We start from the raw sequence: 19142 nt of genomic DNA on the forward strand, positions 1-19142 counted from the left end.
TAATAATAGGAGGTCCTATTATTAGATTCAAAGTTCCGACGGTTCAATAGAAAAATGTGCAAGCAACCAATTTTCTAGAATATTAATGAACTAAATTATGCGTTAGTCAATTGGAATACAAAATGTGTTGAAATGAATTATAATCTGATACATTGATATGTAGTAAATGATAAATACTTACTTGGATAGCCAATGTATCGTTAAGCGCAAAACTTAGGGACGTCTATCGATTCAGCCGATTTTGCTGATTTCCTTTCATATTTTATTAGACCACAAGCGTTCAGATAGAGAAAAAAATGTAATGATTGCGAGTAATAGTAAATACAACACTTATCATACTCCTGTCTTATAGTAAACATCATTCAAATAAAAAAAACTTGTAAGAATTTTCTATGGAATGTCTACATCATTATTTCATCACTGCTGGTGTAGCATCCTCCCTCTCTCGTTAAAGATTTCCTATAGGTCTTATTGAAAGCGGCCTGCATACAATCCTTCAAGTTGCATAAAGAAACTTGACCACTATATAGGAGTAGTTCTTTTATTAACAAACGTTACTTCACATTTAAAATAACAGGGTTTTGGTTTCATATTGTTTAATTATCACTCACTGATAAAATTTAAAATTAATTAATAGCACACTACAAAATCATACTTATACATTATTATAATCTCTTATTTTACTTTCCGCCTTATGATGTTCGTCCAGAACGTGGGTTCTCTCGTACCTGCTTAAAGCAACCTTCTCAATGTCCTCATATACGGTTGGGTAACAAGCCATGGTTGCCTCAAAGTCTTCTTTAGTTAGCTTAAAAAGTTCACAATTGGTCACAGCCACCGCGGTGGCCGTGCGAAGCTTATGTTTCATGACGAGGGCTATTTCGCCAAAGAAATCGCCATCTTCCAAATGGCATACTTCTTTTCCCGTTTCTGAATATATTGCCACTGTTCCTTTATCTATAAAATACATACTGTCACCTACAAAATAGAGTATACAATGTAATTTGGTAAATGGCTTTTAAAGTTTAGTTGATCTCTCCACCATCGTCACCAGGCCTTTTTTATTGCCTCCGTTTTTAGGGGATCCCTGTCTTGGGAGGCCCTGTTCCTTTTCTTTTCCTTTCTCTCTTTTTCTTTTTACAATATCTCGCATTCCTCTCGTTTACTAGCCTTCTTCTACAAATCACCTTCCTTTCGTCTCCTTTGCTCCTAAAACATTACCGTGGGTTTTACTGCATACCACAGTATAATTTTTTTTAAGTCTTTGGTTATTTACTTCCTTCTTGTCTATCAGATTAATCTTTTTACATTCTTTTACATGTTTTTAGTTTACTAGTTATGTTATTGTACTTATATATACATTTTACAAATTTCCGATCCTACCCGAACCTTACTAGTCTGTTTTATTTCTTTCTCTACACAATTTCAGGAACGAATCGCGACATTTTTTGTCGCCCACCAAAGAGGCGACATCCCTTGCCCCAATCCTTTCTCTAATCTCAATCTCCCATTGCATTCTTTGTCTTTCAAATTCAGGTCAGTTTATATCGTCATCACGTTAGCCTGTAGACGCCCATAGCAAGGCATAGAGTTTCTCTTAAGATCGCTACGATGACTTTCCTCGACCTAGACTGTGTCAAACACAGACTCTGTGTTTGGCACTAATCGGTGTAACATAACTCCTGAAGATGCCCCGTGGAGGGGTGAAACACGTGTTGAGTGACTTAACGGTGACGGTTGTGTAATTCGCATTCTTTGCCGCATACGCATTTATCAGCGGGCTGGCGTGCGGTGTACTTTATTGCACGACTACCACTGCATGGGCGGAAGTGGCTAAATATTGGTCCACTTAGTATGTGTCTACCAAGGCCGCATCTACCGTCTCGTGGTCACCACTCGAGAACCGTTAAACTCTGCTGAATTCTAAAATATACCTACAACTGTCAATATAGATGTATTACCGATAGTATTTATTTTAATAATTACGTCGCCCGTAATGAATATAACCAATTGCAACCTAAGCCCCACTTCTAGTAACAAAGCTCGGGGGATGTGCTTCAGAAATGCGACGTCTCTCATCAGTTGGCGACCGCTGTACATGATCAAGTCTTCTCGGAGCTGACCAGAAACGCATGATATCATACGTGACTCCTATGGAAAAAAGTAATGAATTAGAAACAAATTCAGTCTTATTTTTTTCATTGATGTGTTCTGTTTGGACGTAGCCGTTTAAACCTTCTTCGAGTTTATCTTGGTAGAACGTGTTTTCCTTGTCTTCCCATGTGTCGCCAACGTTAAGCTAAGTTTGTGAACTTTAACATTACGATTTTTATAAACTCGAACCTCTGTTACTTGTGTATGATCGTCATTTACAAGAAATATAATATCATGTGTTTCGTAAAATACGTGAAAAGAATCGACATCATAATGTGAATAAATGTTATTTTTTAATTTTTTTTTAAAGTCTAAAATTTTATAACTTTTCCGTCTTACCACAAAAAAGTGAGATTGAAAATGAAGAGAATAGAATTTAAGTATCTTCTTTTTAATGTTTGGTGGAAACTTCCTCTGGTTCATATAAGTCTCGACTTGTTGGGCCATCATAAAATATTTAGCTCGCGCCGATTCCGATCCGAACAAGGCAATGATATACATGAAAGCACAATGTAAAACTATTATCTGAAACACATTTATTTAAGGTTTTTTATTTCGCTTTGTAAGCCGTTAATTTTGTTTCTAAGAATTTTTTTTAAATCCTACCATCCAAAACTATGACAAGATGATATGAAGACAATCTTACAGTTAGTTTTGCAAGAACATACAAATATGTGGTGCAGATTGAAGCCTGAAAAACTATTCATAAGATACGTTGAGGTCAGAATTACTTAACTTATCCCGGTCTTAAGTAATATATTTTAGCAATAATACGCAAAAGTATTTTGAACCATATCGAAACTAATTAGTTAAATTAAATATTTTATTTTGTTTGAGAAACAAAACAAAACTTCCTTGTCATTACATTACGATACATTAGACTCCCCCAGAGATTTACAATAGCTCCAGTAGGAAGCGGTCTGCATTCAGCGTCTTTTGACGACATACCAAAAAAAAAAAAAAACAAATTTAAAAGTTACATCAATACTTTTTAATTTATATGTAAGAAATACATCATGCACATAATTAAAAATTGTACTCTCAGAAGATATTACTAAAAATTGCTCAAAAATTAAATATTTGAAACGCTTCATTCAATTGAAATATATATATTTTTTCTAATATATATATCTTTTTATTCTTATAAATGCTACATACCTTCAGTATGTTAACATATTTAGATGTAAAAATAAATGCTATGTGATACGGATAATAGATTAACTTCCATAGCATCCTTATAAACAAAATACTCTTATATATTTAGGTGTATATGTGTAAAATATGCATTACAATACCTTTGCAATTAACCAAGCCACAATGAAAAAGTTTTCAAAACATCCTTCTGTTTTTAGAAGGTTAAAATTTGCGTTGCCTCTTAACATGCCAACTGTAAAATATTTAGGTTAATTAGGATTGATCCAATTTTGTTACTTTTAAAATAACGAAAGTGATAACAAAAACTTCTTGAGTTTGTTGTGAGTTCTTCGCAAATTAGATAAAGAGTTTCCTGTAACTTAAAAATAAATATACCATACAAGTACCACTTTTATTTTTATTTTCAACTTATTCTCCAGTTGCAACCAAGATCGCAAGACTGGTCGTCATGACCTATTCCTTGCAGTGGGCGTCCATCAGTTGAAAAGAAGAAGAAATGGAGCTCAATCCAGTTTCTGTCCAATTAGGTTCTTCTAGCATTTATCATGTATACAAGTGTACGCTGCAATTAATTTAATACCATGCAGATAATAATATGGATATGAAGCAATCGCACACAACCCCGCGTATAACTAACACGTTTACGTACCAGCCCTGTCGAAAGCATAAATAAATCGGATTGTTGAAGTTTCGTTCCACATCTTTCCAACAGACAGCCACGAACAATTTCTAGGGCTGTGCGGCGTAAAACTCTCCTCCTGAATGTACTCAACCACAAATTGAAAGTACACGTTCCACATTAAATATGACACAAGATACAGGCTTATTTCGATTATAGTTTTCGAAACAATCTGTAAATGATAAATCGATATTAATAAATTAATAGATATTGTTTTTATTTCAGGAAGAATCCCATATTTGTGATACAATTGTGATCCATTTTATTATTTAAATTATTATCAGAAATTATAATTATAAAGTAGGTTTATGTGTAGTTAAAACGAAATACACAATAACGCTACATCATTGAAGAAATAAATAAAATAAATAGTCGTGGTTATTTGCCATTCACACTCTTGTGTAGTTGTATCCAGTGGTGATAGAAAGCATTTTCTTACACACCACGCGCTAACGCAATTAAAATGTTATTACTACTGTTACTTAGCCCGTAGCCTTAATAAAGAAGACTATGTTAAAAATTGTCGAATATTCCATATTGGAAACTTTCTTTGAATATTATATTGCGTTATAACTGAGGTCGGTGACACGGAAACGTACGTTTTTATTTACGCTTTACTTTTGCGCTATTATACGAAAGCTATCACTGTTTTATTAGTACATAATATAAGAATTTCAAAAGTAAATTATCTTATAAAAAATTGAAAATTAATCAAGAGGTTTTCATCCGTTTGATTCATGAATTTTCACTAAAAATGTTATCGAAAAATTAACACTGTAAATACTACTTTCAGAATAACTTATAGTGATAGTAATAATGACGATAATAACGATTGGATTAGCTAAAATGCCTAAGAGAAATACCGTACAGCAGACGTTACTGTACAGAGAACTAATATCCATGTAATAGTTTCTATAATAGTTGCGTGAGAGGAAATGTTTCAGCGCCCTCGTCCGATCGTCAGTCCGTTTAGGCCGGCGTATCGTGAATTTCACCTATAAAAACGACTACACATCAAAGTCCTTCGATCTTGTTTGTGGATATTGTTCAAAAGTTGTTCTCTTGTTATTTTATTTATTAAATTAAATCGAAAGAATACTATAGTATTCATACACTAGGTTAATATTACCGTGTTTCTTAATTGTTCTAAAGTTAGTGAGATAATTGTTTTTAGCCCGATTTTTTATTATCCTACTGACTGTTTACATGCGCATGCGCAATGCTGTGCAGTTTTAGTTAATTAGACCATCATGTCACTTTTTTTTTGTCATATTGTATGAGCGTAGAACATTAAACAAATATAGTTTGTAATCAACTTAAGTTGAATTTAACATATAAGACATATGGAGGGCTTTATAAAGGGTAAATTTACATTAGATAAACAGTTTTACAAAATAACACAATTAAAATACAATGAGATGCTTCGCAGTTGGCTGCTTTACTTAATGACCGCTAAACAACCGCAACCCGAAATTTATTAGTTTAAGCAATAGCATCTCTCCTACATGTTATGGAATTAGATAAGCCACTTACCCCAATTTTGAGTACCGTGACCAAATTATAAGCATATATGATCAAAAACGGCAATTTAAATATTTTAAACGATTCCAATATAAGGTAAGCAGTGATGTTTTGATATTTGTGGAAGAGATCTAAACACGACATAGACGAGGCAACGTCGACAAAGAGCCAAGTGCGTAGGTATTTCTTTGCGATCTTCCTGAGATCTAAAACGACACGCTGACATGTATTGCCTTCGATGTAGCCAGTGAAAAAGTTGACGAAAACGTTAAACAGGTAGAAGAAGTCCAACGATTTAACTGCAATCATTATGAAATCCTGGAAAATAAACTTTTGTTAAGATTGTTTTCTATTACCAACAGCTATAGTTTGCTTTATTTGTATTTTTAGTCTCAGCTGATTGGCTGTGGGAGATCGCAACCAGTTTATTTATTTATTCATTCTAAATAGGCACAACAATAGGAAGATGTATAAGATAAGTAGACATTAGTTTCTTATAGTATAGTACAAAACTAAATGTATTTGCCTATTGTATGCATGTACAGCGGTAGCCATAATTATATTTTTTTGTATATAAACTTTAATAAATGAATAAAAGTGAAAAATAAAAATTAACAGCTCTGTAAATAAATGAACATTGAATTATAGCTAAGGTTTTATACATTCGTTCTTCGTCTTTTCACATAATAAACGCCCGTTGTAAAGCTATGACTCCCCCCGCAAAGGAGATCGCTTTGATGACCAGTCTTGCGCTGGTCGCATTCAGCTATTTCCTATTATTTTAAATATGTCGTCGGTACGCCAATTTACCCACCTGTTTGACTTACCCACGCCGTTTTTACCGGCATATATATACATTCTTTACACTAATATAATAGGAAAAAAGTAAACAATTTCAGAAAAGTTATTAAGGATTCTATCCTTGAAAGCACCTCAAGAGTCAAAACCTCTAACTCTGATATTTCTGCCTTAAATTGATTTTGTTACACGTTCTAGGAGTCGGGTGATGTACTCCGGAGATAGTATTCTGCCGCGGGTAGTGTTGTATTTAAACTTCTTTCTTATTCACTATGCTCGAGGGCTTCTAAGGTTTTCTACTTGGGCCGTTATGAAATATTTTCTCGTACCGGGAGGCGTTCACGGCATGACTTCGTGCCCCTGTTAGGGGACACAATTTGTCTCTCAATGAGTATTTGTTATTACGGTTTTTGGGCTACTGAGATTTCCGAACCTCGGTTCTGTCGATTTCTATTATCAGACTTATTAAAAAAATTAAAGCTTTTATTCTTTTCAATCATGAACATTTAGTCGAAATTATATTCATTTGTAGTTATATAGTTCGGACACAGAAACTTCGGATCTAAAGTAATAACTTCTAACTGTTAGACCTATTAACAACATTAATTAAAGACAGGATTGCTTCTCGAATGCCGAGGCCCTAATAACGTCTTGAGGACATTTTAAGTTAATTTGCGGATTTGTAGATTTGTATCGTACATTTTAATTGAATGCCTATAAAGCTGTAAATACAAATTGGAAATGTTAATCTATGTCTAAAAAAAAATGATGATCATTATTATTTGAAATAACCAGGCACTGTTAAAAAAGAAACAAGTCGTTCCTTTTTAAAACATATTATTTAACCGCTTTATAAGCAATGGAGAGATCTATGCTCTAGTTTTGTCTACGCGATCGAACTAGGAGTTCGCAGATCCCTAGACGAACGAAAGTAACATAAATACTCCAGAGGATTGGTAAGTTAAAGTAATAATGGTAAAGCCTTTAGGCACAAATAACTAATGACTATTAGGGAATTAAAGTTCTGGAGTGAAGACCATGAACTAGCACTTGTAAAATAATTTAAGAAGAGACCAGAGTAATTAAGCTTAGTAAACAATGTAATATGTAAAAAAGAGAAAAAAACAACCAAAAAATACAGAAATATTAACTGTTATTACAATAACAAAGACACGGACGCTAATGTCTGTGGTATATAGATTCAATTTAAAAAAAGAACCCAGAAGTGTAGCGTAAGATGTTCACTCATAAAGTAGACTGATAAACCTCTTCATGTCGTAGCAAAACGCGCTTCTGTGGTTACAAACGGTCTTATTGGAAATCTGTGGGGGAGGCCTATGTCTTTTGGTTGAAATAATGATTACGGAAAAATGGAAAAGAAAATTCCGCGCATACGAAATATAACACGATGATATTAATTTATTATAGATATTATTAATTATTTTATTTCAAATGTTGTGAAATACTCGTAATAAACTTTAAAAGCCATTTTTTTAAACAGAACTATATTTCAATTTGTCCTTTTTATTTATAAATTATCTTTTGTGTTTACATAAATCATACTATAAATTTTTATTTACTAAATTGATAATAAACTTATTTTTAAGTCGATACCTTTATTCGACTACACGTTTAAATTTAAAACTTTGCAAATAACGTAATTTTAGAATGCATATGTACATATTGTTAGCAGACAGTGTGTTGCGGTTGAACAGGTCACAATATTCACCGCATTTGTAATAGTATCATTAACAGAACGTGTTCATTATGTACGGTCTAATTTGTGGCCTAAACTAAATGGTCGGAATAAGCCTTTTGTTCGTTGCGGTAGCCGGTGATTTGTAATACTAAAAGTTGATCATTTTGAGCTTTATTCGTAATTTAAATAACGAACATACATAAAGAATTAAACATATATCTATGTAAGTAAAATATATTCGATATATGCGTTCCTAAGCGCATGACTTAAAAACGGCTCGGCCATTCTGGCATTTTCTTTTAATATTTTGGTTATGGCACGAGGAAGGTTTTATAAACTAGCTGACCCGGCGAATTTCAATTCGCCTAGCAGTCAAATAATAAATAGATTTTTAAATTAATGAATACCGTATTTATTACTTATTATAATTTTCTTGATGAAAACTAATCTTAACGAAAACAAAAACCATTGTAATTGGTTCAGCCGTTTTAAAGTTATAAGTGATGTAACTAACACTAATTTGTTATATATATTTTAAAAATGGCAAATAGTACTAGCAATAGAGTAAATTAAAACACCTGTTCCTAATTTCTAAATAGTCAATAAATAGAAAGTCACCGAAAATGTGTTTACTGTTTTTACGAAACAGAATCATTTTCAACAATTTTTTTGTAAACAAATACTATACTCAACACAGCTCTTTATGCGTGTACTACTTCATTTAGATATAAACTAATCATTACTTCTACTTTTTACTACGGTGGGGCCAGGTGTCCCACAAGGTGGACCGTCGATAAAGTCAGATGCGGGCAGCATAAGACAAGTCATCGTGACGATCTTTAGGGAAGGCCTATGCCTTGTAATGGTCGTCTATTTACTGACATTATGGTGATAATTCTTGAATATATACTTACAGGTGTATCTGGATCAGTTCTGCTTAATATAATAGCAAGGCTAGCGTTGGTAATTATCATGACAGCGGCGAAGAAAGCCTCCAGCCACAACCGTAGTTTACTGTACGGGTGTATAGAGAACGGATAGTGCATGTACTGCCTTTGTTTTTCCGCGCTTAAAGCGGCGTATGACCTAAAATTTAAAAACGTATTCTACGTATTAAACGTAATGATAAATGTAATTACATACGTAATGTTATAACTATAATTGTGATTTCATATGAAAACATTTTTAGAATTATTTGTACGTACAAAATGTAAATTGATAAATGATTATATTCATATATTTCTTACGCTCGTAGTTTATAAGTGAATAACATGAGATGATATTTAAATATAATAAAAGTTTTTTATTTGCGCTTCCTTCATTGGCGTTTTCACTATTCATGGATTTAAAAAAAGCGACTAAATCTATATTTTTGCAGCTAAAATTTTTATTCACGAATCTAATAAGTACATACATAATTATAAAAGGATTCCAATAGTTGTCCAACCCAATATCCAAATGTAAATCCGTTATATTGGATAGCATGGAATGTAATCCTGATATGAATGTTATGGATTGCTAGAAGAAATTTGCGATGTAAACATAAAAGAATAATCGCAAGAACTGAAACCGCACACATTGAAGTCAAGCGGGAAAAAACTGTGGCCTGATTTGACTGCCAAAAATGTCGAAGAGTTTAAGTTTAAACTTAGACTGCAGACATGGAATGTGGCCGATCACACGCCAATGGAACAGATAGAACAGATAGAATCAATTGACATTCAGGAATTGCTTGATTGGTAAGACGAAGATTGTACTGAAACTGACACGGAGGAAATGTTAAACTCACAGCCCATTGAAGAAGAGGCTTCAACAAGCACTGGTAACGTGACAATTTATTTGTAAATCTAAGTGAAGTTTTAAGAATTGCAAATGAGATTTGCGATATCCTTATGAATCTTATTTTTAGAAGGCAAATTGACAATGCGACAGCTGCGTATCAGTTTGAATTAAAGGAGCTTTTAAAAATTGCTAAGCAAGAGAATATTACGAAATTTCTCAAACCTTTGTTTAGGTCTTAAGATCAAAATGTTTAAAATTTTTATCAATATGTCCAAAAACTTCAATTAATTTGATTTTTTAAATTTTTTACACTGTATCACCTAGGAACTTATCTCTTATAAATTACTATTACGTATTTACGGTTTTTAGATTCATGGCATATTTATGGTATATATGCCTCGCGACTAAAAAGCTTTCACTGCAAAAGAAAACTATTTTGATGATGCATAAAACTCCTTAGAGCATTATTTGGTAATAAATAAATCCTAATTCATTCTTTTTTCGTTTTGTTACGTTTCCATTCATAGCATTGCAAGATATTTGTTAGGTAATTGAGAACGCACCCATATTTATGTATTGATAAAAATATCACAATAGCAACACTATCACGCTGACAACCCCTATTTTACTTTTGTCATATTAATTATATCTCTTACGTTTCTTTCTGTGTGGAAACGCAATATACAAACAAAGTTCATTTGATTTCAATATTTCTACCACAAAAATTCTAACAATATTTGTAGTCCTATGGACTTATAGTCTATACGTTTTCGATAGATTAATATTTAATTGTCTTCTTGTAATCATGATCATCATCATTTCAGTCGTAGGGCGTCAACTGCTGGAGACAGCCCCCCCCCCCCATAGATTTACAGTAAAATCGGTTGGAAACAGCCTGCATCCAGTGACCTCAACAAGGTCACCTGTCCACCTTATGAGCGGTCGTCCTATGCAGTATTTATCATAATCTTAAGTACTGCTTGGTGCAGCTCTTTACCTAACATTTAAATGACAATATTTTCCTTACACGTGGCTAATGAAGAACTACTGAAAAAAGAATACTATAGATACTTTGAAATTCAAAATCATTCGGTACATAATTGGAGCAAACATACAAAACAAGGATATACTTTAAAACGTTTTCAACAGATCTAAAGAGTTGTAAATAGAACGAATTGGATAAAAATAATGTTGTCAGTTATCTTTCCTTCTTACCTGAACATGTTTTGAGCTCTAACATCCCCCGCATGTACTGTGACTAAATTGAGAACATATTTTCTAAATCTACTACATTTTATTTCGTAAGTGGATATCTTGTCAGCCGGTAAATAACACTTGTGGCCTTGGAAGTAGCCATGGGAAGTGATATCAGCTTTCACCTCTCCTTCGGTTGCTTCGTAAATTTTAGAATACCTTGATGCGAACATTACTATTTATTTAATAATTGAAAATACGACACCAGTTACGACAACTTCTAAATCTTATTCGACTGCGCTGTCGACGTCGCAATGTCATTATTGAGATATATTTTAATTCTAGTAAAAAGTATTAATATCTATTTTAATAACTAAATACGCTAGCTACAGTGTTTATTGTTTTTTTAATTTCGTTAATTGCAAATAGCACCTATTCTTTTAAATGGGTTAGATGCTATTGTAAATGAAAAAGGTAATTATATTATAAAAACGCGGAAACAAAAACCAATTATTCAAAACATTTATTTTATTAATCTCCAAGTTAATAAGTTTTCTTTTCCTGATTTCCAAAATTCTGCACAAGATTTTGAGCAAAAGCTCGCATTCAATATCACATCTTCGGTGCTGTCTATGAGAATTATTTTTCTGCAACAAACGAATGTAATTAATCGACGTCAATATACCACACATATGTGTTGGCAACAGTATAACATCTTGGACCTCATTGATAAGCCGACAATCGCTCTGGGGGCTATTCTCGGGATTTCAATATTGTAATATTGGATGTTTGTAATATTGTTGTATTGGATATTCACAGTTGTGGATATTCAACGTGAGATCGAATCAAGAACGGAGAGATCCGTAAACGAACGAAAATAACTGACATGGTCCAGTGAATTGGCAAGTTCAAGTGACCGTGGATAGGCCATATTACACGCAGAACTGAGAACGGTCGCAGAACGGACCGGCACGGGCAGGGTAAGATACACAAGCTAGATGCAAAACCTTCTTAAATCCGTCGCAAAACAAATTGAAATACAAAACATCTTCATTAAGTAGGTATTTACATGCATTTCTGAACGACGATTCGACGAATGACGATGAAATGAATCGCCGATTTAAGACACTGGCCACTTATTATCTGTTTTTTTGAACTTATAGGCGTGGCCTAATGATGAAGAAGATATAAAGAATAATAAAAAAATATTTTTCAATACTTACTCTATACAAAATTCATAGTAAACGTAATCGAATATCGATTTTCTGCAATAAGCGTTATCACATTTAGATATTGGTCCATTGCTTAGTTCAGTTTTAACGAAATGCGGTAGAAATGCAAAGAATTTGTTAATAATATCGCTAGCTACGTAATAAGATTTTCTTCTTTGATTGTCCGATCTAGAAATTCTTTTCTCGCAATTTGTAGCTATTGTAATTTTATTTCCATTCAAATCAGCGGGTGTGTCTTCATCTGTGTCGATTTCAAATTCATTAAAGTTTTTCTCGAGACAACTAATCGTACTATTGTCTTCATAGCTAAAATTATCTAGAAAATAACCACTTTTATCTGAATATATACTTAGATACGATGTGAATTGACTAACAGCAGTTGAAATCATTTTATATGAAACTCTTTTTGACAGTTCTAATAGACTTGGTGGCGATTTTGTTCCTGGTTCGTTTATGTTTAAATATTGTGGGGGACAGTTGACATCTATTTCCCATTCGCGTGAGTCTTGATGAATTTTCAACCGACATCTGTTATTTAGCGTGGCTTGCGTACTTTTCGTAATATTTAAACACCTGAAATTTATAACAGTAAAAAACATATGAGATATGGAAATTATTAATTTATTGCGATGATTTGTGTATGATATAAGAATGTAAGAAAAGTATAATTTGATATAAATTAGATTTAAATTGTGCCCCTTTTTAATGATCTTCCCTAAATTAAAATAAAACTTTTTAGGAGCCTCCTTAGAAGTTCTGATCTGATCGATGAGTCCAGTCCACAACTTAGTGACTGAGTCTTAGTCAGTTTTGTATGGTCATATTAACAAATATCTTTCATATAGAAGTTATTAAAGTAGTTAGTCGTTCAACATACTGAGGCATGTCACGTACCACAGCTATAGTATCTTTAATTACTGCGATTTCAAACTGGAACACAATGCCAGCACAGTTTATTACAGATTTCAGTCCAGGAAAAGTAAGGAGAGTGCGAAATAAAATACTAATGAAAAAATAATTACCGATTGTAACGATTTCCTAACCATGGCAGAATGAGAGTCTAAAAAATAGGACAATAAGATAAAAAAAAATTATCTTCTCTCAAAAACTGGGAATACAGAAGTAAATATAATATGTACCTACCCTATATTTAGACTTCTTGTTTGTTGTCCTCGAAACATATGATACCACAGTGAGTAAGGTATAGTCTTCAACTCAGGGTTTCGCCAAAATCTAAATTCGCAATGGTAGTAATTGTATACGGGTCTTTGTGGCAACCATTGCAGTTTGTTGTCTGTGAACAATCAGACAATTCAACCATTAGTTTTCGATAATTATTCTGTAAACACCATAAATTTAACAATAATTTTAATTCAAATATAATAATTAAAAATATTAACAGTTAATTTAGATACATACAAATAAATTTAGATTTGTATCTACATTCAATTACGTGATATAATATAAGGTAAGACTATATGTAAAATAAAGCCATCTTTATTCATAATATTCTTAATTCATAAAACGTCTTACTTATTTCATTTTAAACCCAAGTGAAAAAAAAATACATATATTTTAATGTAATTCACTTAGCGACAAAAAGTTCGGTGACAAACTCAACATCGAAATAACTTTAAGCCGTAAATAATAACTAGAAAAAATTGTTGTATTAATGCAAAGAGTTTAATAGTTTTATTCAATATTATTTTATAATAACAATTAAAGTAAATAATAACACTTATCATTGTAAAAAAACCCATCCCTTATTAGATAGAATTACAATTCTAAGTTAATAGGTCAATAATTCGTCCTGTTGTCCATCGTTAAAATGTCATTTCCGTTAGGTGTTGACGACCAAACGTCTGTCGTCTAACATTTTTACGTCTTCCTTTACAAAGATAAAAGAAAATTTCGTGTTATTTCAAATCAACTAACTTTATCGTATTAATTTCTTAACTAGTCGTTTATTTCGTTAGATGCATTAGCATCACTGACATGACGCTGCAAACGGGTCAAATAAATCAATGAGGAAGCATTAAACCAGATTCTTACTCGGTTTGTTAACAGGAGGCGCTAAAATAACTGTACCGTTTCGATTTAACGACCGGCACTAAAATGTTGCATCGATAGAAATCAGCTTTAACATGTTGAGTTATGAATGGATGAATAAAATATATTTGTTTTAGACAAAACTTATTATATATTTAGGTGATGATTTATTAATAATATATATTTTATCATCATCATTGCAGCCGAAAGATATACACTGATGGACGTAGGTTTCCCTCATAGGTTTCTTATAGAAATTTTGGAAGTATCTTCCGACGACTCCTATGCAACGCTGACCAGTCTGTTGTCTCCAGTCCAGAACTCAGCGGCCTTTTGTTCTTACTTTCTTTACAATTTTACTTTCACAGTTAGCTCTTCTTGTGTTGTGTTTAATAATCATGTGAATTTCGTTGAATTTAATTGAAACCTTCTGAAAATTATTTAAGTTGGAATAACTTACACTTTTTTCGTGTATTCATTTAGTACTAAAAAATCTAACCAAATATCTTAACTGTTTGTTCGTTTTATTACGTCAAGATATTTTAGGATTATTTTAAATACGTTTTATTTTAATTTAAAACATTTTAATCGCCCACAGTTTGTTACTGTCTTTTTATAAAATTTATTTTTGGTACAGTGCTCTTCCTTTCTTTAATATCAGAATGATGCAAATGTTATAGGAAAACGCCTACTTACTTTTCTTTAATTTATTCGTACAATTATCCACTTTGTATCAATTATGTCGTTCACTTTGTTGTTAATCACAGAAGAGCTTAACAAGATAGAAAGTAATATCATATTGAGCTCATATTATAATATTAGGGGGACCGGAAAGTTATGTCGCTTTCTTAAGTTAAATTCACAAGACTACATTTTTAACAAATTTTTATTTCTAATCAACAATATATTCACCTCCGTTGTCAAAAACCTTTTGCCGTCTAGTATATAAATTTTGAATATCGGAGCGGTAAAAATCAATCAGTTTTTCTGTAAAATATGACGACAGAAACGGAATTACTTTCCAGTCCTAATATAATGTCAATATAAAAACATTAACAAACTTTCTGGGATTATACGTTAATAAATACGAAACATTAAAAACAAATACACATGAGTTGTCTCTTGCTTTAGTTCAAGACTAGAAGCATGAGCATGTAAATTAACGGAGTAGTTGTCAAACAACTATCGGTTCAGTCGTAGGACGTTCACAATTCGGCATATAGTTCTTATATAGATTCACAAATAAGGCCGGTTGGAAAAGGCCCGCATCCAGCGTCTTCCGACGATCTTAACCAAAATAACAATCATCGACATCATCATCATCATATAAGACAGAGCAGACACCCGCTGTAAGGCATAGGCCTCCCTCCAAAATCGCCAGGACCACTTTCAACTTAAGTAAAATTTTAGTATAACTGATACTCTCACAGTTAAATACTAAAGTTACTCATTTATTAGTTGTGCTAGTTTTGATGTACTGGAAGCCTACCCATGCCGCTTCTACCGGCTTATGGTCAAACAACTATAGTATGAATGACAATATTAAATAAAACAGCAATAAAGTCAGTCAAATGATTACCACAAACCGAAAGATATCGCAGAGTTCTCAATTCGGCGAGCCTGAGAGGCAGCGAGCGTAGTTCGTTCTCATCCAATATGAGGAACTTCAGAGATCGCAATTCGCCGATCTCGTCTGGAACGCGCCGCAATCGATTCCCGCTAACGTCCAAACACTTCAGACGGCGCAGTGCCGATATACCGGCTGGCAGCTCCGTGATATCATTCCCGCTTAGATACAAACTCTCAAGGTTCAGTAGCTTGCAAATATCATTCGGTACACGCGATATTAGATTCTCTTTCAAGTATATATCTGTTACTTCAGCTTCTTCTCCCCGTAATTGGTCTAATGGAAACTCGGTGAAACCTCGGTAATTCCAGTGAAGCACTGTACTTGATTTATCGCAATCCATATTTTACTAATTATTACTTTTTTATATTTGTTATATAAAAATCGTCTAAATAAATAAATCGTTTTGGAAATAAAAAAAAAACACACACAATTATAAAACACTGATAGTGACATACAATTTCATATTTAATTACGTATTATATTTAATTTGTTCATAACCGTGAACACAACATACTTTTTTATAACTTCCTATACACAGGAATTTTGTATTTTTTGAATTGATTTGAATCAGTTTAATATATTTACAATATACACAGAATTTTTTTATAAATAATTAAGCCCAATATATTTTTGAAGAAATTACTACATGTCACTGAAACACTCACATATTATTATATGTATTAAATTTTATATACACAAAATCGCTAGCTACAAATAAAGTTTCATAAACATTGTACTCTTTTCTTGGTTCTAAATATAGGTACGTAATAAAAGGATTAAAGAAAAGTTAATTATTTTTTTGTAAATAATTGTTGATACGAGCTTCTTGCAATCCCGTCCGATATACACTGCATAACCCGTACGAGCGTAACGTGGATTATTTTTAAATAGCGACAAGGTCTTTCATGCGCCCAACATTTAAAATTAGAACCAGGAGCTGAGTGATTTTTAATCCATAGCAGACATTAGTGGCAGATATTAAAAAGATAGAAACTATCGAAAGCAATCCTAGCATTATGCCAGTATCAATCACCTACTGAATACATTTCACGAGTTATATTATCTATATGCTGGTTCTAGATATCAGTTGAAATATCTGATGGTGACTAGAAAACGCCTGACCGATGGTAAACTTCATAGGTTTAGGATACTAAATTAAATGTTAATATTATTATTCTCGTCATTTATTACTATGTTCTCAAGATGGGGCAGAGGGCGGCCACAGTACGTCGCCATCCCGAGCGGTCTAGAGCTTCGCGCTTTATTTATTTATTGATATAATAAGGAGTACTAAATATTTTGAAGAAATAGACGAAGAAGAACTATAGTACATAGCCCGATAAATTAGCAAGTTGAAATGTCAGTGGGCACATCATATAGCGTGAAGAACCGTGGCTGCTGGGACCATAAGGTATTGGTGCAGAAACCACGGATTAGCAGATGAGAATTAACGCCCACAAGGTGGACAGATGACTTATTTAAGATCACATATAGATACACATAAGACTTATTGGATACCTATGGGAGTGACCTATATCTAGCGGTGGACGCCCTATGGCTGAAACAATTTTAAAAATTAGAGTAATAATTTAGTGTATTTCAAATTACAATACACAAGATTCAGAGGCAGGTTGTAACCTGAGAGATGTACCTCTTAGTTCAAATTTAAGTATTTTTTATGGGCCCGTTTGGGGGGGGGGGGTCTCTTAAATTCCTAACTTAGGGAAAAGGACTTTTACATTTTTATTAAATTTTTTACATGACTTTTATTTTCGCTCCCTTCTCCCAGTCTTCAGATAACCGTTCATTCATTTCTCTGACATATATCACATAAAGTAACATTACCATTTATTCTAAATTTTCTTCTCTGCATCGCCTTTCATCCTTTCTTCAATTGTCACAGTCTAAGTCTGTCCGTAACAATGTGTCACAGTCTATTCTAAAGCCTTAATTAAGCTTAAGTTACTTATCTCTATTACAGATGCATATTTATAACAGTTTATAGTGCTTTGGTTTTTCTTTATTTCAATATTTTTATTAACATTTTTAATTTTATTGCATTATTTTGTTACTGTTATTGCTCTTCTATGTTTTTATCTTTGTTTAAACAAATTTAAATATTATTGAATTAAAGGGATGATTAAATTTTATAATAAACAATATGTGAAATTTTGATTTACTCGTATCACAGAATCACGACCCTCTAAAGAGAATAAAACGATGTGAGAGATCTAAAGATTGTAACTAATTATAGTCTAGGTTCAATCTTTTTAGTTACACTCGAAGCGAAATGCTTATACAGTGACAGTCCGAACTGAGTTCACTTCTTGGGGGCACGTCTATTGACCATTATACCCAACGACCTAGAACTTCGACGATATCCTATCTGGGCTAAACAAACAAAATAATGACTCGATCTGTGGCTTCCGCAGCTCCTATATTAGTTACTAAATAGCATATAATTCCAGTGAATTTTCTGATCACGTTCTTAAGGCAAATAGGGATTACTTGTCATACAAAACTCTTTCTTAAACAGGCCGTCTGTGCATTGTAGTATGTTAAATATCTTAGTAACCTAATGATATATCAACTCACGCTATATAACTACAGATACAGTACTTATAATCTGGTAAAATTTAGTCCACTTTTTTTAGATACAAAGCCTGAGATAATATAATTAGATACAAATCATATAGCCCGAGTCGTAGTGAAGAGTTATTATTGAATTTTATAATATTTATCCCTTAAATACACGAGAAGTGAGACAGATAAATTTAATATATAGAATATATTAATGCTATTAATATTATATTGTTATATACTTAAATAAAGAATTATTGATTATGCGGTACGTGCATATATTTTTATGTTACATGTTTTAGTGTCTAAATTATGTTTATACTTTTTGTTAGTACCATGAATCGGAACTGGATGATAAGATTCACTGTTTCCTAGAATAAATTGAGCGGTGTTCTTATTCATTTATTAAAATAATTTGCATACTCTACATTGAATTCACAACAGTCTTGTTATGAATAAATGATAAACGGTATAGAGTAATGAAATACTTCCTTTCGATTGCACAAGCCTTGTGAAGCATTAAAGCTGCTCGAACACGAAACTTTTTGTACTTTTCCGAGTGACCTCGCTTGAACAAGCGTCCCGGCGTAGCAATTCTCTTCGTCAGTGAAAATCTTTATTTAAACTCTCGGACTATGTAAGATAAAATAATGATATTTAATTTTATAG

General features: G+C 32.7%; 2 protein-coding genes across 2 annotated transcripts; both read right to left on the bottom strand.

The window, feature by feature from the left end:
- Positions 1-655: 655 nt before the first annotated feature.
- Positions 656-11215, bottom strand: LOC137933454 (potassium/sodium hyperpolarization-activated cyclic nucleotide-gated channel 2-like). The gene is made up of 8 exons (XM_068777408.1): positions 11004-11215; positions 8921-9092; positions 5522-5827; positions 3959-4160; positions 3450-3541; positions 2494-2679; positions 1962-2151; positions 656-978 (listed from the first exon to the last, which is right to left on the bottom strand). The coding sequence occupies exons 1-8, from the start codon at positions 11213-11215 to the stop codon at positions 656-658; spliced, it is 1683 nt and encodes a 560-aa protein (XP_068633509.1).
- A 290-nt stretch (positions 11216-11505) lies between these two features.
- LOC137933455 (uncharacterized) lies at positions 11506-16338 on the bottom strand. The gene is made up of 4 exons (XM_068777410.1): positions 15843-16338; positions 13358-13508; positions 12206-12787; positions 11506-11629 (listed from the first exon to the last, which is right to left on the bottom strand). Exons 1-4 carry the CDS (start codon positions 16231-16233, stop codon positions 11506-11508), a joined length of 1248 nt encoding a protein of 415 aa, XP_068633511.1. The 5' UTR covers positions 16234-16338.
- Positions 16339-19142: the final 2804 nt, after the last annotated feature.

The sequence above is a fragment of the Battus philenor genome, unplaced genomic scaffold (assembly GCF_028537555.1).
Source record: "Battus philenor isolate CCGP_79_NKW_IND1 unplaced genomic scaffold, ilBatPhil1.0.hap1 SCAF_13, whole genome shotgun sequence".
In the NCBI taxonomy this organism is placed as follows: Eukaryota; Metazoa; Arthropoda; class Insecta; order Lepidoptera; family Papilionidae; genus Battus; species Battus philenor.